The sequence below is a fragment of the Accipiter gentilis genome, chromosome 15 (assembly GCF_929443795.1).
Source record: "Accipiter gentilis chromosome 15, bAccGen1.1, whole genome shotgun sequence".
NCBI lineage: Eukaryota > Metazoa > Chordata > Aves > Accipitriformes > Accipitridae > Astur > Astur gentilis.
In genome coordinates this window covers 19,919,898-19,945,976 of record NC_064894.1, presented here as the reverse complement: position 1 = coordinate 19,945,976, position 26,079 = coordinate 19,919,898, and the positions used below count along the sequence as shown (strand labels likewise).

General features: G+C 39.7%; 1 protein-coding gene across 6 annotated transcripts in view; it reads left to right on the top strand.

Moving 5' to 3' along the window:
• The first annotated feature begins 16,762 nt into the window (after window positions 1-16,762).
• The window catches only part of HACE1 (HECT domain and ankyrin repeat containing E3 ubiquitin protein ligase 1), a 52,750-nt gene continuing 43,433 nt past the window's right edge, over window positions 16,763-26,079 (top strand). For 4 of the 6 annotated variants that reach the window (XM_049818059.1, XM_049818062.1, XM_049818058.1 and 1 more), the window contains exons 1-4: window positions 16,763-16,949; window positions 21,476-21,530; window positions 22,756-22,845; window positions 24,596-24,700. In XM_049818059.1, coding sequence (XP_049674016.1) covers window positions 16,874-16,949; window positions 21,476-21,530; window positions 22,756-22,845; window positions 24,596-24,700 — 326 coding nt within the window. In that variant the 5' untranslated portion in view covers window positions 16,763-16,873. Of the gene's footprint in view, window positions 16,950-21,475; window positions 21,531-22,755; window positions 22,914-24,595; window positions 24,701-26,079 lie in introns of those variants that run through there. The other 2 variants (XM_049818060.1, XM_049818064.1) reach the window with 2 other exon arrangements.

The window sequence follows — 26,079 nt, the reverse complement described above, 5'->3', positions numbered from 1 at the left end:
CCCCAGCTACAGTTTTACCCCTCAGCATGTCCCTTGTTGCATGAGCCAGTGCTTCAAGGAGGGAGCGAGCCACAGGAACCTTGTCACGTGTCCGAATGCAGGGAGAAAAAAGTGGTTGACAAAGATGTTGAGAGGTCTGAAAATTTCAAAATCCAAATACGGGTTTCACGTAGTACAGGAGAACATAAAAAAGAAATCTGGAAAAACAGCTTTTTATGGTTTTTTGGAAGCTGAAACCGGGATAGCGCCAAGAATCCTATCCTTCCACAGCTTCACCAGGCGCTGTTAAAAAGAAACCTTATCTTAAAGTACACAACATCCCCATTTGCCTGGCCAGCTCTTTAGACACGCTACTAAGCTACATCCTGCCCTCTGGGAAACACTCTAGTGCAAGGAGGAAAACGAGACAGCAACAGAAAACTGGCAACTCTGCATGTCTCACTGGGCTTGGGTTGTTTTTCTTCCTGCCCCTAAGTGCATGTTCTGAAGGCCCAAAGTGATACTGGAAGCTGATGCAGAGGAGAAGGATGAGGGTAGTGGTTGTGGGTGGGCATATTTTTAAAATCAAAATAAAGTGGCAGAATAGGAAGATAAGGAATGTGATGGGTAAGCTTAGGAATGCAGGGCAGGAAATGGATTGTGAATTAGCGTCTTGCCATGGGGGGAAGGTATACATCATCTATCATCATCACTGTCAGTGGTTAAAAGTGATGTTGAAAGAAATGTCAATCTATAACTTTGTCTTAAAATGCTAAAACTAGAAAATCACATACTGAGAACAGGTGAACAAGTGAAAAACATCTAAGAAGCTGATTAAGCATCAGGCAAGGAAGGAAAACTCTTTAATGGAATACAGTAACTCTATTAGCTGTCTTCAAGGAAACTTGAGCACGGGTTGTACTGACTAATGTAAAGTTACCCATGAAACCAAGTGCTCTAGGATCTTCTGGTGTAAGAGCCGAGGAGATACACTAATCAATTTTGTGATATGAACAAACTCTTTAAATGGCAAATCCTAATAGACTGTGTTTAGAAATGCTGAAAAATATAAATACAATTAACTGGTCTGAAAATTTGATTTTTATATGTTGGAAGCATTGGACTTTCTGCAGAAAGTATCTATGTCAGATACATTTTTAGATAAGTTCTGGTATTTCATTGTCTTGCTGACATTTTGTATTTCTCCAGTGGTACTCTTTACAAAATAATTGATGAGTACTAAATCAATGTATGTTAACTCCTGAGTCTATGATTCTATATCCCTTGTGATTGCGGTAGTGGTCAATATGTCTAGTTGCGTTTCAGAGAAGAAAGTACACAGGAAGGCACTGATTTTGTACCAAAACCCAGACAGATTCCAGACAAATTACAAGACAGAAGCTGAAAGAAGCAAGGAACAACAGCTTTTCATCCTTTACTCTTTTATGTTTAATATTTGCAAAGGATTACTCTAAGTAAAGGATACTGGTATAATGAGTGATGTATCAGGAAGAAGCTTTAACATCCCCAAACATTTTCCTTCCTAAATTTGGAAACATTCTACCATAACACGTTCATTTTACAAAGCACAGAACAGATCTCAGCAGAACGTGAGTCATCTTTCAACCAGGCACACAAATAACCTACATCGCAGACGTGCTTGTCCCAGATGGCAGGTGACTTTCAGCCATGGGATGCAGATGCAGACTTCTGGAGGCTCCACACCAGTGCATCACCTCCTTGTCCTGTCTGAGTGCATTTTGGCTGTCCCTGCTTTGGGGTAGTATTAGGCAGCTGCAGGGTCCTGTCTCTTGCTCTCTGTTGGCTTCTCACCACTCAAAAACCCAGAGCCAAGCCCCACAGCATCTTTTATCTGCATATCAGGATGCCTGCTCTCTTCGTAAAGCAGAAGCAAATGTCCCAAGGGAGACTGGCAACCATCAAACGGTGCATTATGAAACCTGAAGACACAGCAGGTGAATTAAACTTTAAGGCCAAAGTAACTTTAGCAAAAGCGCTTTCACTTAATACCTGAATGACGAGAGTTGGGCAACTTCTGTTAGGTGGTTTATAAGGCTGGAGGTGTGAGGTGCAGGGGGGGACAACAGCCTGTGTGAGAACCCTGTAAGATGGGAGCCTAGAGCCTGCTGGCTCGCAGCGACCTGAGAGCTGGTGAAGGAACTAAAGCTTTGGGACTTGGTTTCCTGGTAAGTGTTGTGATGCCTCAGGGTATTTCAGCTACAAGTTGATGTGTAAGGGTTTTAATTGTGTTGTGGGCAACCTATCTGTGATTGTGGAGGGAGCAAATGGTGCAGCTTGTCATTGCATCTCACAATAAAGGAACTAAAAGCAAATCTGGGTCAAAGCATCTTTTGGTGTTTTGTCTGTTTTTTCAGAGCACGGGTAAGATCCTGCTGGGAAATTTGCCGGTTGTGGCACGTTCTCTGTGCAGTTCCTGGGTATCACTTCAGCTTTTTAAGCACAAATGAAAGACTGTATGGACTGCAGAAAGAAAGGGCTGAGCAGCGACACAGAAGCAGTCAGCGGTTTTGCTGCAGAACAGGGCAGAGCAAAGCAGCACAGCGTGAACAACCAGCAGAAACAACAGGAGGTTGCGACTGATGGCGGTAGCTAATGGTAAACCTGGCCAGCGTGACCAACTGGTACCAAACACAAGAACATTTCTAGTGTGAGTAGCTAGAGGCAAATAGAGCATCCCTCAAAAAAAGCAATTGAGAACACAACTCTTTTGTCAGCTTTCAAATGGTGAACTATGGGGGAATAGATGGCAAAGTATTCCAGGAATAACGATCAATATCTGTCACTTGGATGTCTCCAAGCCTGGACTGGAAATGGAAATTGGACTTTATTATCTTACAAGCTTTCAGAACTGCAGGATGAGAACACGGTCAAGAATATTAGGAAAATAAAAATAGCTTTACAGGAAAAAGCCCAAAGTCCATCTAGTCTGATACCCCAGCTCTGACAGCAGATGCTTAGAGAAAGAGTGTAAAAAAAGGGCAAGTGGGGAGTGACAAAGCCCTGCTATGTCCTTCCTGTGAGTCTCAAGCAGAAAGGTTAAATCTTCAGCTTTTTTTCTAGTAGAAACAAATATGCATAGGGACTATATTTGGAGCTGATCATTCGTTTTTCTGACTATGTTTATGACTAGGAGTATTATTCTTAGGTTACTTTCTCCACAAAATTTTCAACATGATAAATAGTTTTTCCCTATCTAGTTACTTATCAGGAAGGAGCCAATCAGAATAATCTACTGTAATTCATTAAGGCTGACATCTTGTGGTTGCTTTTTGTATGCCACCTTCTGCTCGAGTTTCTTAGAAAAGACTGAATTTCTCCCTTGGCTTAAATAGCTATTGCACATCTCTAGGTCACTGGTTGCATATTAGCTACATGATTCTGAAAATTATTCAGTAACCCCAACAGGGAGCTGAGAAAAAAAGTAATGCTGGTATCAAAATTTACTTCAATTTTTTTTCCAGAGCTTTATGGTTTTGAATTGCTAATGCACAAAAGCATCCTTACCACTGCAATCACAGCCCTCTTGAACATGTCTCTGTTTACATGCTGATATTTATCAGCTAAAATATTTTTAAAACTGTTAGTAATCCTACCCTAGAACACTAAACAAACTTAAAGGCATTGGCTAGAGTAACAAGGGAGTATACTTTAGTTTGAAAATCTCTCTAAGGATATTCTGCCTTTTGTGAATTAAAAGCTACCAGCGTCCAGCAGAATGTGCGTAGTGAGGCCTGCCTTTTGCATATATTTAGTCAACATAGGTACTGGGAGCACTGCTGCACTCCCCAAGATTTCATCATGTGTTTTATTGTGCTGCAAGCGTAAAAGACACACCACCCATGTCTGCAAAACAGGATCCATTTCAGAGCATGAAATACCATTACTGCCAGTCCAAAGAGTATAGTAATTGCTACACTATTTTTTTAAATCTCAGGGATGGTATTATAATATGAAGCTACATCTTTATATTATTCTGAATTTAAAGGTAGAAGTTTCTTTCTCAGACAGCAATTGGCAACTTGCAATATGTTGATACAAAGCTGGAAAGTAATTTGGATGTTTCACTGAAACTTTCTGATCTTCTGTTAGTACCTTACTAGCTTGTTCACAGGCATCAACAACTTCTGCGGCAATACTTTACAGGAGGCCTGGGATACCAAGGGGAGTCCACCTGTATAGCACCAGCAGCAAGTTGCAGAGAAACAGCAGATCAATTATCTCCAGTTATTATTGTGTTAAGCAAGGATAGATCAACCCAGTATTTTCTCATGTGTATATAATTAATTGATCTATTTATTTGCTTGAGAAAAGAAAGAAGATCGCCTTCCTTTGAACTTTTCTGAGTAACAGAATGCTCTCTTGCCTCCCAACAACTAAAATTAGCCCAGTTTTAATACACTTCCAAGAAGGAAATTAGTTGATCAGGAGTAAATTAATAGATTTTGCTTGTCCTTCAAAATAGAATGACAGCAAATAGTGTCATCCTGAATGCAATTTTTACAGAGTTAACGAGGACCTGAAACAGGGATAATGAAAATCTCAGTATACCGTAAACTCTAAATTTGCAGCAAATGCAACAAAATAATTAGTTCTACTGTTCATTTAATATGTTTAGGTTGTTGTTCAGGATGTAATGTAGCCTTTCAGCATCGTTCACCTTGTGGGTTTCCATATTGTGATCTCTGCTTGAGTATAGAGATAATGAATTACAAGACCTAAAGACATGATTACTGTTGCGGAACTGTAAATACGCATGTTCTAGAAACACTAGAGAATATAAAGAAATTTCCATAATTATCTGGAGGAAAAACCCCTCACATCTGTAGAGAGCTGCAGCTGCACAGGATAAAGTTGCAAACACAACTAACCAGAGAAGTGGTAGGGAAAACATGACAGCCAGCAAGAATCTTACAAGAACAGCACCACCAAAGTTAGACAGACAAGGACAAACTGATTATTGACTTCTTATTGCCCAAGCAGATGTTTAAATAGTCATCTCTTCGCTGATTCCACCTAGGCTAATACTGAGAGAAGCATAATGATTAGCAGAACAAAGGCTCGTGTCTATGTCTTACTCACCCTTTGGTATTTTCTGCTCAAAAATGCTCTGTGCAGAAGAGGGGTTTTACTAAAAGAAGAATGATGCTGTTTTTTAAATATGAGATATAGTTGTGAGCTTTTTAAGCTCCAGTAAATATATTGCAAAGTTAAGACACTATGAAAATACTTCGAAGTATCTTCACTTTAATCCTTAAGCACTGTGGATTTGTTCTGAGGCACAGTAAAACTTCCTTTCAAAAAATTAATACAACAGAAATGAGCAGAAATATAACAGAACTGACAGAGTTGCTTCAGACCAGGAGCATGGACATATTAGACAAAGATAGTTAAAAATATATATCTTCAAGCCTGGACACTTTATTACTGAGAAATTTCAGCAACTCAGCTTTAAGGAAATGTAGGTAGGCGTCAAGTAGCACTAACTGCTCCACAGAGAATAGAAATGGATGCTGCACTGATGGTCCTTTAGTTTAGAAATGTTTTTGAGAGTCAGTGTAAATCATGTGGGTCATGAAAATAGGCAATAACATTTTTAACCTTATGTTAGGTTCTAATTAGAATTAAAACAAATTAAAAAAAAGATGTGTACCTCTTTTGTGGTATAGTTCATATAGCAAAGCAGGAAAGAAATAGAAGGAAAGAATTCAATAGTTCAACAATGCAGATAAATAAACCCCCAAAAAAGTGATGTGGAGTTTCTCTGATGTCCTGACCCACAGCTCCTTACCTGTCAGTTGGCAGAATCAAAGCAATGCAGTGCTTTCAGAGCCTTCTCTGGGTGAATTTCCCCCCTTGATGAAATCTCTTCATAGTAAAATGAAAAAAAACCCAGTCAAAGTATACACTATTTGTACTTTTCTAGAACATGGTTTCATTATTATCTAGGGAACTAAGTTTGTCCATTAAAAGAAGATATTAAAATAGTTTTAAGGAATCCCATTAAGTGATTATAAAACCAGCATCTTTTTACATAGGATAAAATTCCTTATTAATATTAAATAATATTTTATTCAAAAATAAGAAAAGACATAGAAATAATAGATCTTACTTTTTGAGATTTATTATTATTATTATTACTATTATTATTATTATTACAGCCTCTATAAGTATTGCTTTGGCACATATAGCACAAATAATGAGGCTCAGAACTCAAATCTGAACACAGCCAAGTTCACATTTCATTTGGCAGTAGCAGTACATTTGGACATAATCCATATAATTATTATTGTCTTATAAATCCCATTGACAATGAGAGTGAGGTTGCATTGATTGTTTTTAAGATGGATATGCAAATGAAACAATAGATTTCCAGTCCAGATAACAGATAAAATCGAAACAGCTTAATGCTGCATTTTCTTACCCTCAATACTATTGATAAGAAGGCTAAAGATAGATTTTGGAATCTGAAAAGCATCTGGAAAAACAAAGATTCATGTATATATGTATAAAGCCTATCTATCCAATGACATACAGCTAATAGATCCTGAAAAGGTTACTGGAAGTCTCACTGCAGTAGCATTTTACAAGATCAGATATACTAAAATACAGCTGTATGAAGTAGTGTATAGGACAGTCATGCAGCTGCATTAGTAGTAGAATTCACAGAGATACATATAGATCCTTCATCATTGTTTTCCCTGGGATTATGCACAGTTCTCTGTCTGGAGTGGCTTGATGTGATTTCCTCAGTCCCTAAGAGCATCTATCCAGCAGTAAGAGCAGTCCTCTCAAGAGCAGAGGGAAAGCAGCACGGACTTGTTTTCTGTGAATGTCTTCTGTTCTTTGATGGTAATATACGAAACAGGAAGGTAGCTGAAGCAGGTCTCCGTGAAATAAGTTGATCTCTACTGTAATTCTGCAAAGGTCCTCTGTTACATAGTGTCCTGGTTTCGGCTGGGATAGAGTTAATTCTCTTCCTAGTAGCTGGTGCAGTGCTATGTTTTGGGCTCAGTATTAGAAGAATGTTTATAACACTGATGTTTTCAGTGGTTGCTCAGTAGTGTTTAGATCAAGTCAAGGATTTTTCAGCTTTTCATGCCCAGCCAGCAAGAAGGCTGGAGGGGCACAAGAAGTTGGGAGGGGACACAGCCAGGGCAGCTGACCCAACCTGGCCAAAGGGGTATTCCAGACCGTGTGACACCATGCCCAGTATATGAACTGGGGGGAGTGGGGCTGGGAGGGATCGCTGCTCGGGAACTAACTGGGCATCAGTTGGTGGGTGGTGAGCAATTGCATTGTGCATCACTTGTTTTGTATTTTCCAATTCTTTTATTATTATTCTTGTCATTTTATTATTGTTATTATGATAATTATTATTTTCTTCCTTTCTGTCCTATTAAACTGTTCTTATCTCAACCCATGTGGTTTACTTTTTTCCCCTGATTCTCTCTCCCATCCCGTTGGGTGGGGGGGAGTGAGTGAGCAGCTGCGTGGTGCTTAGTTGCTGCCTGGGATTAAACCACGACACGTAGCCTCATCTTCTGCACAGGCAAGTTCCTGCACAGAAGATGCAGGCAGTTTCCAACCTCAGTGTGCTGGCATGTCCAGACGAAGCTGGCTCAGCCCACAGGGAGCATGTGGCTGTTGGGAAAAATGGCTCCAAGCCACACTCCGAAGATGTGCTGGCTCCTAACACTGCAATGCAGCAGAGAAGAAAATCTCTGCTGGCAGAGCAGCTTCCAGAAAGGACTCAAATTGCACTTGTGAGTCCACTGCTAGGGAAGGGAATCAAGGCTAGTGAAACTGCAGGACAAAGCACGTGGGATCATGCCTGCCTATCTGGAGTACCCCATAAAAATGTCACACTCTGTTAGATTTTTGGTTCACTCCTTGATGAAACATGAGCAACCACACTATCTCTTCCTTCAGTATAAGTGACAGACAAAAAAACCAAAAAATAAAAGAAACTCTTTTATCTATTTGTGAATATTTAATGATATTCTTCCTTTCTGAAGAGGTCTGATCTTTTTTTCAAGTAGTCCTGTCTCATGGTTTGCAAGTAACTGAATAGGGCCTGCTAAAGTGAATCTGAACTTCAGCAGAATCTCTTTTTTTTGGTAAAAGGAGACAATAGAATACAGCTGAAATGTGCTTTCCCACACATTGTCTTAACTCCTGTATTTTGGCATCCAGTGATGCCAAAAACGTCCAGTTTAGGACTGGATGCTTCGGCTCAGCACTGTCTAGAGAAGACACTTTGTGAAGATCTAGCAATCTAATTATAGACAAGATGCAACAAAAAATGAGATCCAAAGTTCACTGACGTCTTTATGCCACAAATTCCTCTGGGGATTTAAAAACAGAAATATCAATATAAATTTCTTTCTTTCTTCTATGCTGTAGACTAACTAGCTTAAAGTTCTTATAATTTTCTATGTGTGAAGAATGTACAGAGAAAAACAGAGTGAAAGAGCTGAAGGTTTTTATTTTTACTACATACTGCATTCCCTTTCTGACAACAATCTGCATTCCTCCAAATCTTGAAAATAAAATAATTTTTATCTCTGAAGAAGACTTTGCTTGTAGCAAAATAAATTCCATGAGCTTCACAGTTTTAATTGTTTTGATGGTATTATCTTTTTTGAAAAGAAACACAGTCTATCTCTGGTCTCCCCTGAGAATGCTCACGACAATGAACTTCCTGTAAAATCCAGGGACAGTGTTTCTCTTCAGGACTGATAATTGATTTGATTTCATTCACTGTGAAAGACAAATTTGGCCAACTGCTCTTAGGCAGTTGAACATGACATCTTTAGATATGCGAGCGCAATGGATAGATATATTAGTGTCTGCTTATCTCAGTATTGAAGAAAACTCTGCTGACTGCATTCAGTGAGCAAATAACTTAAAAGCTATAAATGGTGAGTTAGAAATCTTAGTATTTCCTTGGGATAACATTCTTTTCTTTGACACCAAGGAAGTTAATAAAATCTGGAAGTATTATTGATGATACCTGTCACGGTGTAACTAATTTTAGCCACTTAAAAGTTTTCAGTTTGAGGCCCAGTCTTACTACAGGTGTCTTACAGACACCTTAGAAGGTGTTTCATCCCTGTGTAATACCAATTTCTAAACTAGATGGAATTAATTACCACCCAGAGGTGCCTAATTCTCCATGGCAGTCAATATAGGCACAGACAATAGCAATACCACTAGAAAAGCACACTGTTCAAATAGGAATTTCCCACGACATACTAATAGCTTGTAGCGTTGAGCTGAGGTTTTTTTGGGTGATGAAGTCTACTATAAAGTAGTCCACCAAAAAGAAAGGTGCTTAGGCATTTATGCAGCCGTCAAAACAGCTGGGTGGATCTGGAGTTTAAGTCAGCCTCTGAAAGTGATACTGAAATTTGTGACCACTGACACTGACCACTGAGATCACATTACTACTACCTGGTTTGCTTTTGGGTCTCCACTGGATTTTCTTTCCTTGAATTTTTATACAGTCACCAACCAAAGGAGTTGTTAGACTTCAGGAGATGCTTTTGCTTGTGGACTTCTTCCTGCTACAGTGGAAAGAATAAGGCTTCAAAGCTGAAAATGCCCATCAATATGTCCTATCTGTTTCAGAACGCCTCGGCATGTAGAATGAGTTTGTACAAGAAAACCTGAAATAGGGTCAAAAATGCAGAAGCAAAATTAGTCAAAGAGTTTGGCTGACGATCTTCCCTGATGAATCAGGGGAAAGGGTCTTGTTTTCCTAGTCTGATGAAGCCCAAGCTGTTTGGCTGGATAGCAGACCATATGAGATAGGTAGTGGAGGACCCTGTAATTTAGGTCAAGGAAGACCTTGTATTTAGGGTTGGGAGACTGCATAGCTTATTGCTAGGGAAAGGAGTCAGGTAGTGGGTATCCTCCTTCCCTTCTTTCCTGAGCAGTTTGTGACAACATGGAAGGTAATAATCATCAATTCTCTCCATTCTGTGTCCCAAGAAGAACTAAGAAAAACCATAACAAACTCAAGCAACTCTGGCTGAAGTAAGAGCAAGAGCTTACGTTGTTATCTCTTCACTGCTTACCTGCTCTCTAGTAGTATTTCTGCCCTGTTGACTGCAGATAACAGTGAACCCAGTGTTTGGCTGTAAAACATTCTCTATTTAAAACAAATTTTACTAAGGCTTTTATATCACTGCTGTAACAATCCTTTAACTTTTGAACATGCATCCCTGAATATATTTTGCATTTAGCACCGAACTAGAAACTAAATACATACAAATTTATAACATTTTGCAATTGATTGCATACCCTTAATGCTTTTGTTTTGTTTCAGCCCTTTATTTTGATGCTTTTAAAAGATGCCACTAAATATGTTCTGTGGCACTGATGTACCCTTGAAATATCATTGCACTCATGAGGGTCTCAAGAGACATTAATTTAGCAAGGACATACATTCTCAAGTTTCCGTGCTTTACTCCTCTTTGGTTGCTATGATAAGCAACAGCAATCAACGGTTGTTCACACATGTTGTGGCCCTACTATTAGGTATATCCAGAATCATACACACGCAAAAGGAAAGGGACCTGAAGAGGTCATTTAATTCATCCTCTACCCTAGTAAGGCCATTTAGGAATTGGAGTAAGCTCTAATCTTAGCCCCTGAACAACCTTGGAATAAAAGGAAAAAGCACTGGATATGCTCGCAGAACATCACTGTTTAATAGCATACTAATACTGTTTGTTTCTATTAGCAGCATCAGCTGCCTTTGGCAAAGCTGAATGTGAAGTGATGCTGACTTGCCTATAGAAGTAGACCGAGGAGGGGAGAATTGCATTATACTGTTTATTTTACTTAAATAGAACTCACGCACTAATTTTCCTAAGGAACACTTAAGTATGGAGACATTCTATAGTTGGTACTTTTTCTTTCTTAATACCAATGAAATAGGAAAAAGACAACTATAGAATGTTTTGGACCAGTAGAGGTAGACTGTGCACAGGATATATTTCAAAACTATGAATAACATGATGACACCTCATTTGTATCCTCTTGCTTGTTCCATTATCTGCCAGAAGGAACACATGATAAACTCAAATTGGGCTAACATTTTTTGTTGAAAGGGCTCCTCTACTCCATCAAGTATTTGTAGCAAAATAAATCACATTTTTCTCATAATATTTAAAAAAGTACTTGATTTTTATGCTCTAAAAAGCATGTATAGGACCCATTTTTCATCTTGCACCCAAGCCTCCACGCTTGAGAAAATGTTCCGTACCAGTGCTGCAGGTGAATATTGTCCTGGCAACAATTCCATGCAGGTCTGGAAAGGAAGGAGGAAAGTGTGGCAAGATCCAGCTAGCAGAACCCTGTGAACAAGGGAAGGAGAAAGCATTGTTTTGGTAACACAGCTAGGGATAGGCACATTTGCTCTTCTGTGGAGATCAGCAAAGGCATCCTCATGGATTTAAAAATGCCAGACCAGAGCACATACTGTTGCACGTAAGAACCATCATACCACATAAGGCCAGTTTGGCTTCTCGTGTCTGACCATGACGGGTGATGAATACGTCCTCTTACATCTCTTGCACGCTTACGGAGTTTATCGAACAAGGTGTGTGCAGTGTGATTCTTTACCTGGTTTCCACACCCGGCTGTGGAAGTCTGTAGTTCAGGAGCTGAGTCAGGTTGCACCTACACCCATCATGCTTAAAATCTGCTGATGACCCAGTACTCCATGAACTGTTTAATTTTTGTTGGAACATACTTTGCACCCTGGCCTCTGCAACACATTTGTTTTAAGCTTGTTGTCTGTTAACTTCATTTCCTAGTCACCTTCTCAACACTGATAAGATTTTAAGATTTTATAAATCTTTATCATGCCCACTTGCATCCACCCTTTTCACATGCAAGAGTCCTAGTCTTGTTTGTTTTATCTCATAGACAAGCCATTCCACATCATTGACCATTCTTCTTGCTTCTCTTTGTAGCTTTTCAGAGGTAATAAACCCTTTTTTTTCTGAGCCAGGTGGACCAGACATGTGCCCATAATATTAAAAACATGTAAATTTTTTCTGGTCTTAATTCTTTTTATGTGTTACAGAGCTATAAACCCAACAGTTTTAAATACTGTCATTCGTAATTACAACTAAAAAATACTCTTCAATCATCAATAAAACAAAGACTTGAGAAAACAAATGGGCTTTGCAACATCTTGAAAGTTGATATTCAGACTCCCAGATCAATGGAGACAATGAATTCCAGTGCTGAAGGTCTTTTACTGTGTATGCCATGCCCTCTTAGCATTCTCCAGATATTTTGTTCGACTGACTTTTACATGGAATACTTCAACTGCTATCATCTACCAGGTGAGTTAAGGCTGTCATCTGGATACCCAGGAGCTTTCTGAAGATCAGGCAGTGTTATTACATGTTGGAGGTTTTTTTAAGAAATGTAGGCAGGTTAGCAACCTGTTTTCCTCCTCTGAACCTCCATTTGATTTCTGTTCTTTTTTTTCTCTTAGAATTCAAACAAATACTCTGTTTTTATCTGCTATCTGTAAACCAAGTCTGATCCCTAGGAAGCACAATCTCCTTTCATTCATCATTGGAGTGTGTTAAATTCACAAGTCTTGTCCGCATAATCAACATCTCAATTACCTTTCAAAAAACACTGTGAAAAAGAAATCTGATAAAACGACTGGAAGCCATCTGATAATTTCTTAGAGAGACTGGAGTCTAGCCACCACATGTCTAGTAGATATTTGATAGAGACAGGATCTTATTGACGCAGGACACTAATCTTCCCTCTTTTTTAAAAATTAACTTCTTAAGATCAAAAAAGTAAACCTTAAGAAGTTAATTTAAATTTGTCGCATGGAACTAGGTATTGCAGTACACCAGATCATTTCTAGTCTAGTACAATATTCCATGTAATGTTAACCAGTAGAAACATATGTCTAACAACCAACAGTTCTTAAAATTGCATTCAAATAATTTTGCTGAGTGTCCTGGTTTCAGCTGGGATAGAGTTAATTTTCTTTCTAATAGCAGGTATAGTATTATGTTTTGGGTATGAGAATAATGCTGATAACACACTGATGTTTTCAGTTGTTGCTAAGTAATGTTTATACTAAGTCAAGGATTTTTCAGCTTCTCATGCCCAGCCAGCACGAAGGCTGGAGGGGCACAAGAAGTTGGGAGGGGACACAGCCAGGGCAGCTGACCCAGACTGGCCAAAGGGGTATTCCATACCGTCTGACGTCATGCCCAGTATATGAACTGGGGGGAGTGGGGCTGGGAGGGATCGCTGCTCGGGGACTAACTGGGCATCAGTTGTGGGTGGTGAGCAATTGCATTGTGCATCACTTGTTTTGTATTTTCCAATTCTTTTATTATTATTCTTGTCATTTTATTATTGTTATTATGATAATTATTATTTTCTTCCTTTCTGTCCTATTAAACTGTTCTTATCTCAACCCATGTGGTTTACTTTTTTCCCCCAATTCTCTCTCCCATCCCATTGGGTGGGGGGGAAGCGAGCGAGTGGCTGTGTGGTACTTCGTTGCCAGCTGGGGTTAGACCATGACACTGAGAAAAGAAAGTTGTTAGCTAGTATCTCATTTAATGGTAAAGCTTCATTTGTTGTTAAGCTTATTAGCATTTTCAAAATAGAAAATTTGCACATCACAAATTAACTTATAGATTTCTTTTTTACAATGCTGTGGGTATTTGGAACGTTTATTTTTGAAAAATGGAATAGTTTTTTTTTTACATTTTCACAGAATTCCATCATCCTTTGCTACAACATTAGAACTCAGTGTATAATTTTATTCCTCCTCAAAAATTCTGTATTTTCACTTCAAATTATTCTCCTTACATTTTTGATTTTTCATATTATGTAAATTGCTTATTTTTGTGATTGTGATTGGGGATTCTTTTTCAAAGAATGTTCAGTGTTACTGTGATAGAACTAATAAATATCTAGCATTTTCCACAGAATTTTAGGAAGGGACTCCAAGGTGCTCATGCAGTCATGTCTTCATCCCAAAGCAAGAGCAGTGACTCTACATCACTCCTCTGATATGCTCCTCTGGCAAATTGCCTAATCATATGTCTCCTCAATCTATTCTACTATCTCTATGGCTGTCAGGGAATATTTTTCTAGTATCAAAGCTAAATCAAAGCTCCAAAGAATTTGAGGACAGTTAGGGTCTTCCTGAGGCAAATATGACTTTTATGTGTTCAGTTGTTGTATTGGGTTTTTGTGGCAAGGTTTTGGTAGCGGGGGGCTACAGGGGTGGCTTCTGTGAGAATCTGCGAGATGCTTCCCCCATGTCCAACAGAGCCAATGCTGGCCGGTTCCAACACAGACCCGCTGCTGGCCAAGGCTAAGCCCGTCAGTGGTGGTGGTAGTGCCTCTGGGAGAACAGATTTAAGAAAGGGCAAAAGACGCTGCACAACAGCTGTGAGAGAGGAGGACATGTGAGAGAAACAGCCCTGTAGACTCCCAGGTCAGTGAAGAAGAAGGGGGAGGAGGTGCTCCAGGTGCCGGAGCAGAGACTGTCTCCTGTGGGAGGGACTCCCTGCTGGAGCAGGGGAAGAGTGTGAGGAGTCCTGCCCCTGAGGAGGATGAAGTGGCAGAAATAACGTGTGATGAACTGACCGTAAACCCCATTCCCCATCCCCCTGTGCCACTGGTGGAGGTAGATAAGAGAATCCAGGAGTGAAGCTGTGCCTGGGAAGAAGGGAGGGGTGGAGGAAAGGTGTTCTGAGATTGGGTTTTATTTCTCATTACCCTACTCTGGTTGATTGGTAACAAATTGAGTTAATTTTCCTCAAGCTGAGTCTGTTTTGCCCGTGACGGTAACTGGTGAGTAATCTCTCCTGCCCTTATCTCAGCCCATGAGCCCTTTGTTATATTTTCTCTCCCCTGTCCAGCTGAGGAGGGGGGAGTGATAGAATGGCTTTGGTGGGCACCTGGCATCCAGCCAGGGTCAACCCACCACAGTTGTCTTCTGTGGTTGCCCACTCCATGAAGTTCTCCAGTGTTACTATGTCAGTATAACACATCATTTGGCAAGAACTGCAGTTGTATTATCTCTTTTTGTTTGCTTCTGAAACTAATTGTTACCAGCTTCGTTCAGTGTCCCCTGTCTGACTGCAGAGAGTGAACAATAGAACCTCATCTCTCCTCTCCATGCCACTCATCATTTTTCTACTTCTACTATTTCCTCTCGAGTGTTTCTTTTCCAGACAGCAGAGTTGCAACTCAGTTCCCACTTGGATGGAAGCCAATGCAAATCTCTTGATAGTCCTTGTTGTCCTTTCCAAACCTTTTGCAATTCTTAGATCTCTCTTCTCCAATTTATCCTTCCAGGTCAGAGTCAGGGCAACATGTTACGGCATTATCTCACTAAAACATTGTACAGAATGAAACAATGAAACCATTACACAGAATCAGATCACAACTGATCCCTGTGGATTCCCACACACTTCCTTGCATTTGGAAGTAGATTATTAATAACAACCTGTTGGGCTATGATTATCCCACCATTTTTACATTACCACTTTACAGCCTTTTCATGTATCCCATACTTCCCTGTCTTGCCAAGATTACATTAACACCTGGAGCATCATTAAAGCCAAAATATCTGACATTGAATGCTTCTTCACACTTGTGTGTGTATGTATTATCCTGCCAGAGGAAGAAATAAATTGATAGACTCCTGCTGGCAGTTGTTTCCTTGCACAATTCTAGGTGCCTACAGTTTTTGTTCTGGCACTTTTGCTGCACGGACTTACTGATAAATCCCTGGGTTTTCCTCCCTCGCACCTACATTCACTGTTTTCAAGCCCCACCAGTCCTTCAGGAGTCCATGTCACCTAGGTCTGGACAAGTCTTAGGAGGGAGTTCATGAGGCGCAGCTCACTTGAGAGCACCTAACAGATCTTTTCTTAGTCTATTCTCAGAGTGTAACAATTTCTCCTTGGATTCAAGTGCTTTATCTGCTTTGTTGTAGTTGGGAGTGACAACTGAAACACAAAAAGAATTGGTAAATAATTTATGAACATTTGTTCTTTGCTTCTCATGTCTTACTCTATGTATTATTGCTATTATTAAATGCTGCTTACAGTTTTTTTTAGGTTACAGTTCCTCCACCTTGCTTTTCCTGAGCTTACTTCTGAAGTGCTAGTAATGTCCATCACACTTTTCATCTTTGCTACACGCTTCCTTCTTCATTTTCAGTAACACCTCAGGCTTACAGGTCCCAGAGTTTGGCTGGTGAAAACCCCTTCATCCCGGGCCTGGGGCTTACTCTCATCAACACTGCAGCCTGGCTGCAATTTCAGGGCAGGGATGACAGCAGAGCTGCCCCATCCTGCTCAGCTGCACTGGCCAGGCGCCATTACAGCCCCTAGCTCATAGGCCCAGGAAACGAAGGCCTCGGGGCAACACTGGCAGGACCGACACTCAGGGGAGGCGGTTTCAAAAGGCGGTCTTTTTTTTTTTTATTTTTTTCCAAAAACTGTAACAAACAGAAGTTTAAATGTCCCTATACCACAGGGTTTTTGAAAATTTATTCCCCCCCACCCCTTTTCTTTTGTCCCCTAGGAAAAAAATAAGCTGAACGGCGCGGCCTACGCCCCGCGCGCGACTCCCACTGCCCCCGCAGACCACCCCCCCCACCCTCCCCGCGCATGCGCACGGCCACCGGCCTCTGCGCATGCGCAGTGGGTCGGGGCCGGCGGCGGGCAGGGGAGCCTTCGCGCCGCCGCCGCTGCCGCCGCCATGGGCTGAGGGGAGAGGCGGCAGTGGGGGGTGGGAGGTCAGCGGCTCCAGGCTGGGCGCCCCGAGGATGGAGAGAGCCATGGAGCAGCTCAACCGGCTGACGAGGTCCCTGCGCCGCGCCCGCACGGTGGAGCTGCCGGACGGTAGGAGAGGGGTGGCGGGGCGGTGGCCCGGCGGTCCGTCCCGGGGCCGCGGCGGCCTCCCCGGCCCGGCCCGCCCTGGCCTGGCCCGGCCATCCCGGCCGGCGGGGGTGAGCTGGGCCGCGGGCCGTTGCGTGGCTCCCGCCCCCACGGTGAGGCGACTCGGGAAATGGAAACCGGCTCCCTTCCCCCTTCCGCCTCCCGGGGGCTTTTTTTTTATTTGTAACGGTGATAACAACAGCAGCAACGGCTTCTCCGGCCTCGTCCTTTCCCCGGTGTCTCGCCGCCGGAGGACGCCGGTGTCTGTCACAGGGCGGGGGGTGCCCCTGCCCGCTGCTGCCGCCCCTGTGCCCGGGCGAGCAGGTGGTCTGGGGTGCTGAACCTTCTTTATCCGGTTTTATTTAAATCCTTCATTAGGTGCTTCGTCGATGGCACACTCGTGATGACAAGTCTTTGCTTTTTTTTTTTTTAATATTGCTGAATTTTGTTTGAAAACGTGTTGTAAGTCACTGTCCCTGGTCACAGCCTGATATTTTGGGCTGTAAGCTACTTCACATGGGTGCTAGCCACCCAGTATTGGGATGGATTTGAAAACACAGCTTCAGGCTCTTATGGCAAGTAGTTTAGTGGTCCAGCCACGTCCAGCTTTTGGGAGGACTACCTCTGCAAAAGCTTTTGGATATGAAAAGTTTCTGTTCTTGTGAGTCATGTGCTGTTATTCTGCTCTCTTCAGGGTTTATTTTTATGGACGAGTCTTTGGCTGTCTGTCTGCCAGCTTTCATCTCTGGTGGTGGAGGAAAGGGAGTAATATTCTGTTTTCTCTATGCACTCCCTGTTTGGACTTCCTGGCTGTTACATATGGACTTCCTCCTACACTGAGCTGCTACAACTTTTCCTTATTGTCACCCATCAATGGTTTTCATGTCTGTCAGTGCAGTTGCTCATAAGTTTCACAAATTGACAGACAAGTTTCAGATGGATTTTGCTGCTGCTTGTAAGCCCTTGAATGACAGCAGCGAAAACTGACTTAATACTGTTAACGTAAGCTCAGACTTACAGAAATAATGTAGTAGCACCAGTTTAATTGATGACGGTAACATGAATAATGCTTAGCACAACCTGTGCCAGTTGGAGCTGCTTTAAATTTACTGCAGTACTAGTGTAGGCAAATTCATTCTGAATTTGAGTTCAGCTGTTTTCTTCCCATCTTGGGCATTATTATCTTACATTTCAGAGGTAATTATGTCTGTGGTAGTGCAAGCCCTGTGACCTCTGGAACAAGTACTACTTTTGCCCTGTAGTGGAGAAGGAATGCCAATCCTATGTATTCTCTAAGAATTACATGAAGCAAATCACAGCTGGACTGAAATAAGGAGGTAAATGGACTTCAGGCTCTGAACTCTCAAATTACATTCCAAGAAAACTTCCTTTCAATGGCCATCTAACTCTGGATACATCTTAGCTCATTACATGTCTTCTTTCTTGACCTTAGTGTTTCCTAGGTTCATGCAGGCCTGCCCAAACTCTTCTTGAGAAGCAGGTTTGGGTTGTAGTGTTTTGCTCCAAACATGTACTGGCAGGACCAGCTTAGAAAATACCACCACCAGTCTAGTGTGTGCTGTGTGCTTCCTGTGTGCTGTGTCTGACATCTGTAATTGTGATTTTTTTTTTTCCCTCCCACATACGTTTGAATAGCTTTAATTTGAAAGATACATAGTTTACCTCTCCACCCTTAAATGAAGAGTCATAGTACTCTCTTAGGAAATGGAGATGTATGTTTGAACTTCCTTATGCTGAAGAAGGCACTAAATCCAGGTATTTAACTTCCTTTGCATGTGCTGTAGCCATTAGGGTATTATATGGATGGTGCTGACACTTCTTTAAGATTGTGATCTCTGCCAAATTCAAGCCAATATCTCTTACAAAATAAACCAATAAGTGTATCTTTTCAGGGCAGGCAGGATTCTAGATGATGAATCTTAAGTGATTTTTTTTTTTTTTTTTTTAAAGCAAGCATTAACACCCGAGTCCAATGCCAGTGAATACACTAAGCTGACCTTGCCAGCAGGAAATAGTATTAGTTTTTTCATCACTCTTCTGAAGTATGCTTCAGCAGGTGTTTTCTGGGAACTTAAGAGCTTGACACAAATTTATGGATTCTACTGTTAAGGCCGAGTGCATGAAAACTAAGTTTTGCAGCCCAAAGCTGTAGGTTTTAGGCTCTTTGGCTCTGACTTGGCATTTTGGGTGCTTTTTTTTGTCTTTGGATATTGACGACTTGAAGTGCAAGTGAGTTAGATAATAAGTTATGTGAGTGCATGAGGCATATAATGCTTTTTCTTTCCCAGGTGTCATGTACTTTTTTTTCAAATCAATAGGAGTTTGTTTATAAATAGGGATAATATTTACCAAAAATAGGCACAAAAGCTCCTTAGTTCCACACCCTTTTAATTATTTCTGTACAGACAAACTCTGGGAAAATCTGCATATGCTCCACAGTGTAGATTCTGTTAATAGAATAGCAAAGGGCTTAGTTTTGTAACTATACCATAAACACCTTTGGTGGTCCAGCTACACTTACATTTAAATATTGTCTTTTTCTAGATCACTATACTTGCAATATAGTTTTTTTTGGTCTTTTCTCTTTAATAGGACATGAGCGTGGAAAGATGTAAGGATGTCATACTTAGATTTAGTTGGCTTTCTCAAGTTCTGTTTTTTTGTTTCAGTTGGAGAGCTTTGTCTTCCTGCCAAGAGATCTGTGGAACAACAGCTTAAGCAAGAAATTTTTTTTCACTTGTATATACTGGGAGCTAATCATGGATACATTTTTAAAAAGTGATCAAATCTTTTCCACAATTGCTATCTTTATCTAGCATCTATATAATTTTAATTCCAGGACTCTCCCTCTGCATGTGTCCCCTCCCTCCCAGCTTGCTCCTCCTGCCCCAGCAGTCAAATTCTAGCAGTGCTTGTTGGAGATGGAGTTATTTGATGGCCACAGAGCTGTGCCATAAGGAACGATTTATAGACCGTTCAAACTCTTGAACTTAGTGATGGTTAGAATGACTCTCTGCAGCTTTGAAACATCATTTGGTGTTTTGAGAGGCATGTCTCTTCCACATGTTTGTTCTACGCAACATAGATTTTTTTTTTTAAATTTTTGTAAATAACAGAATTAGTGATTTGAATTTGAACATGACTTATGTCTTTTCAGTGTTCAAAGGTAATAAATAGATTAGCATTGCTTCTTTCTTTTGTTAGCTACAGACAGGCTGCTTCAAATGGTGGGTAGCAGCACTAATCTTGGACCACTGTAGAATAATAATAACGAATAGCATAGCTGCAGCATGATAAGGGTTTCTCTGACTCCAGTTGATAACTTTTGAAGACTTCTTTGTTTAATATTTGATAAATGTCAGCTTGCCTATCTAGTGAAAGTAGTGAATATATAGAAGCATGGTATGTGAAAGATATGAGGAGCTATACTTATTTGGGACTGTTTTAATTCTTCTTATTCTGATTGCTTTGTAACTTTGGTATTTGGATCAATTAAGATGGTGAGGAAAGAGTTCAAAATATGTTTTACGAGAACAGTCCTATATTTTCATATCTTGGAACCATATACCTGGGTCTCAAAGTATAGTCTCTTCTGTCATAAGCTGATGTGTATGTGAAGAGTCTGTAGAGATTGTACTCCCAACAATGGGTAATTTGCTTTAAGCTAGAAAATATAATCATTATACATCAATAGTAATAATTATTGTACATTAATATTAGTAATTATTATACATTAAAGCCTTTTAAGTTTTGTCAAATTCATCCTTTAAAAATAATATTTTACTCCAGAAAGACTGTAAGTGACCAAACAGGCACGTTATACCTATACGGTGTGCTGGTACGTGCAGCACTAGTACTGACAGGGACTGTATAATTGAATCTCAGTCTGTTCTCACCATTGACTTGGATCTTTGTGTTCTGGCCTTTTTTCATTGCCTTCAGATGTGGAATATGAAACTGACTAGGAATTAAAATGAAATTTATTGTATTCAGGTATTCAAGTTTAGAGACAAAAATGAGTGGTTGTGGAGTAACTTAGTTTAAAGAAATCACTTTTACAAACTCATAGGTATCAGGACTATGGAAATCACCCTGGAACACAGGAAACTTCCTTCTTTTTAAAATAAGGGTTTTTTTTGTTGTTGTTAATGCACATTTCTTAAATATTTTGACTTAATTAACAGAATTGCCAATTTAAAGAAATTAATGCTCCATTGAAAATTCTGTAATTATTACTTTGTAAAAGAAAAAAGCCACATTGAAATTTCATGTACTGCAGCCCTGTTAACTACCTCTTCTAAGTATGGTGGCTTTTTCTTCATAATGAAACTTCAGGTATGTATAACCTGCGTAAAAAGAATGACCTATTGAGCAACGGACACTTTAAAAGGTAAATCAGTGTTGCTAGATGAATTTATTTTACATAAAAGATTTCTTTATGATAATGGAGTAATTTAATTTCTTCACAGATAATGAAACTGCTGTCTATACACTAATGCCGATGGTTATGGCTGACCAGCACAGGTGAGAGCTTCCTTAAATCTCTCTCTCTCTTTTTTTTTTTTTTTAGGCCTGAAAAACCGGCGTGTTTGCTAGAGTTGTAGCTGCTAGAGCATTCTTGGGAGTTCTGCTGCTGAATTGCTGAGATATCTTCTGTAGCTGAAGTTAGTCACTGACTGTGTGCATCCCAGCATATTCCCACCTGAGAAACCTGTTTTGTTTTATGCCATAGACTGGAGCTGGCATTTGTTCTGTTGATGAACATAGAGAAATTTGTCCTAGGATAAGAACAAAAGCATTGTTTTGTAACTGGGTTGTAGCTCTGTGTATTTATTGATGACATAGAAGCTCTTAGTCTCATTAGATGTCCCAGAAAGACATGGAATATGAGTTGGACAATGAGATTGATACTTCTGGGATTCCTCAGATGAGCAGCTGTTTCTCTTACCCATTTGTTCCCAGAGTGGTTGGGACCTGGGGGCTGTATAGCGCCAGCTAAGTGGTGCTACCTTCTGATGAGTTTTGTAGGCAAGCAGGTGGTAACTCTTACTAAACTGTAAACTGTTTATCTAATCAGGATAAACATTTGTTCTGCTATGTAGTACCTTGTTGAGATTGTGTGCAAGAGCTTTAAATTAGGTGATCAGCTCATTACTGGAGGTTGAAATCACTAGTTCACTTGTGGTTTTCCCTATCTTGAAATATTTTATCTTCACTAATATTTTATCTTTACTAATTCATTAGGACTAGAAGGGTCCTATATAAATTTCTTATCCTATTGGTATATCATGTGTCCTTCTACTTCATCATGATGATTTCACATACCACTTATCCTTCTGAACTTTGCCTCTGTTTGGGAAAGCTGCTGGATATCTGGTTAGGGTGTCTGTGTTGACATAAGGAGGAAAATGGGAATTTAAAGTTTTGAAACCAAAGCTATTACTATGCTTTTTTCCATATTTGTAAAGAAGGGATTTGGCCATCTTGTCTAATTCTTACTAGTTTACATCTGAAACAGTTGCATAGTGTCAGCAGTTCATTTTTTATGTACAAGTAAGAAGAGAATGAGTGAAAGTACTGTTAATATGCAAATGCTTAAAAGCTGTTGGGTCTCTTGCTCAGAAATCAGTTGGAGAGAAAAGAAATTGTGATCAAGTAAGAAATAGAATACTTGTGTACCACTTACAGTATATACTTTGCTTGGATATTGTGAGCTATTTTTTAATTAAAATTATATTTCTGTTTGAAGGTCTGTCTCAGAGCTGCTATCAAATTCAAAATTTGATGTGAATTATGCATTTGGACGTGTGAAGAGAAGTTTGCTTCATATTGCAGCAAAGTAAGACTTACTTGAGTCCAGTCAAGAAGTTAACAATGAAAGTATTACCACAAATCTAAGGCACCAATGTAAGCTGGAAAACTCTGTAGTACCAGTTAACGTTTTGTTTTTACACTTCCTTTTTGTATTTTGTTTGTTCTTTTTAGCAATGTGCCTGCCTCATGGAGAGGACAGGTTTTGCACGTGGTATCAAATGGCTTTCCAAATTCTAGTGAAGGAAGTCTTGGTTGATACTTTTTTCCTTTCTGTGAAGAAATGTAGCCATTATGTATATCTTGCATAGCTGGGTTACTCTTGCCTTTGTAGATTGTCTGCAGGTGCGCTTGGTTTTTAATTATTCTAAAACAGTGGGAAGTAGTTGGATGTTCAATGGGAAGCAGCTGTTCCAAAGTACTTCATGTGACTATAACTTGGCCACTCACTTCCAATGATTTTTTTGTATCCTAGATAAAAGACTTAAGTGCAAATTTCAAATCCGTGACCTAGATTGTTATTTATGTAGCTCTTCAATGGGGATAAATCAATATTCCCAAGATGCATCCAGATTAACATAACCTTAATAGAAATGAGCCAGCTAGTTTTTGAAATGGCCTTTCAGGAAACTAAACTTTAAACTAATGAATTAGTGCTCTATATTTGGGTCCCTTTTAAATATCTTGAAAGTTCTTACATTTAAACTGTTAAAAAAAAAAAGTAAAAATAAAAGAAATAGTAGTAATATTGCATGCAAATAGCAGGTATTTGGGTACAATAAAGGTAGAACTTCCAGGTTTCTAAGTAGAATGTTTTAGAAATATCTGTTTCCCAAACATTCCATCTTGGAATTACATACTGCTTATGTAAAGTTTACTTACGTACTTAAAGAAAAAAATGCAAGCAAATTTTTAGCGTACATCTTGGAAGTATCTTTGAAAAGCTGTATTGATCATAAACCCCAAGAAATTGTGTTCCACTTAGTTTCTGGATTCTCTTTTATCTTGGCTAGTTGTTGGGTCATTAAGAGGTCATCAAGATGCTGTTTTTGCAACTTATTGTACAGCTAGACTTCAGTTTCTTTGGGTTGTGTAGCTGTTCTGTCATTGGGAAGACTAATAACAATGGATAAGCTGGTTGTGATGGATACAAGAACACTATATGTTTATGCTCCCAATTGGCTCTTCCCCTGGAAGAGTTCAGGGGTAAAATAAACATATAATGCAAAGTTTCTGTGTTGGTGACATTGATTATCCTGAAGAGCTGCTGTATTATGAAAATTAAAAAGGAGTTACAGGTTCAAAACAGATAGCAAAGAAAGATTTGTATGACTTTTGGAATTTTTCTGATTTTTAAATTTTTAAATGTAACTTCCAGACACCGAAGCGTAACAAAAAAAATATACATTGGAATTGTTATTTAATGGAAAATTCAGTCCTGTGAATAGATTAAAGATGAGGAAGGTGAGAGGAAATAGTAAGCAAAACATTTTAAACAACTGGCAGTCTTAAAGATTTACTGTTGGGTTTTAAAGTCACTAAAATCATATAGGAGGCTAGCATCTATTCATTAATACAAGTTATGATCAGTCAGTTCTCACTGTATTTGAGTGTCTTTAGCTTTGTGTAACTTGAACTATGAGGGCGTAAAAAATGGTTTAATGTAAAGATTTTTCTACTGAATGTAATCTGTACATAGTGTTGCTGTCATCTTTATGTCAATGTAGATTTGGTTTGTAAATATTCTTGTTACAGTTTTTCCCTTATTTTGTTCTTAGCTGTGGTTCAGTTGAATGCCTTGTTCTATTATTAAAAAAAGGAGCAAATCCAAACTATCAGGATATTTCAGGATGCACACCTCTCCATTTAGCAGCGAGGAATGGGTAAGAAAAAGTTTTAAAAACTCTTAAAAAGTTTTTGTGCATAATGCACTTGAGCTGACATGTTCTGTAATATTTTTGCAAAGTTCAAACATAATACTTTGGTTTTCACTTTTGAAAATATGGGTGGCTCACAGGTAATGTGGAGGTTAAAGTTCATAATTTGCATATTCAGAAAATAATTTTTTATAAATAAGAAGTTGTGTCTGAAGTGCCAATTTCATTGCCAGTCATTTTAGTGTGTTCTGTTAAGCAGGAGCCTAATGATTCTTACAACAGTGATCGCACAAGGGATGCATTCACCTTCCAGTTAGTTAAGTAAGAAAAGATGTCTAAGTCACTGGAGGACACTGGAGGGTTTGGAAGGGTTCAGTTTTTTCTCAGGTAGTGTCTCCAAGGAAATTCTTACTACAAGGAAAGGAACACAAAGTTCGCCTGCACAATATTAGGAGGGGAGGGGCAAAACAAAACCAAAAAACCAACCCAAAACCCGAAACAGTGAGCAAGTCCCTTCTTAAGATCTTTTAAGGTCTTGTTTCTTGAATTGTAGTATGTGGAAATGCACAGCTGATAGTGGTAATGCTGTCTTTTTCTTTTTAGAGTACGTATGTGTTACAGTAACTGAATTGTATCGTGGCTGGTACTTCAAATGAGGAGGAGGTAGCGTTTAGTGGCTTTTAGGTATGTGGGAGGAGTATTTGTAGGAGCAGGGAGTAAGAAGCAGCCAAGTGATACATGATCAAATGCAGAAATACACACAGGAGACAGTTATGTGGAAAGGAGGCATGAGTAGGTGTGAGACATACCAAATAAAAAGGAAAAGTATGAATAAACTCTTCAGAGTAAAGCACCTGGAGCATTAGAGTGTTAAAAGACCAAACAAAACATGAAGCAGGAAAACCACTCCTACTTTCATTCAGGTAGTTTTTGTGCTTGCCAAAGATTTACATAGTGTTACAATGGGTGTCTCATTAAATAATGATTTAGTAGTGTACTGTAAATGTGTTCACTGAAGTGCAGAGATGATGATGAACTTCATGTATTTTCATTAGCTGAACTCTAGCTTCTTGTCTTGAGAGTGTAGTTCATGCTGAGCTGAAGCTGTTAGAGCAGTGGTTAAGTACTTCTACACTTTCCACAAAAACATTCAGCTACACAACTATGTTTTTAGCCCTGTGCTGTCATATGCTACCCTTGCTCTGTGTGAGTGTCTGGTGTTACTGATGATCACATCTCTTTTTACATGCTCAGTACCATACTCCTTACGAAGTAAAACTACCTGCTGTGGTTTGTACAATGAGGAATTAGAGTGAGTGGAGCTCTAAGATACTTGGGTTTTGTAAATGATTTTCCCTGACTGGGTTTTAATGTATTCTTTTGTT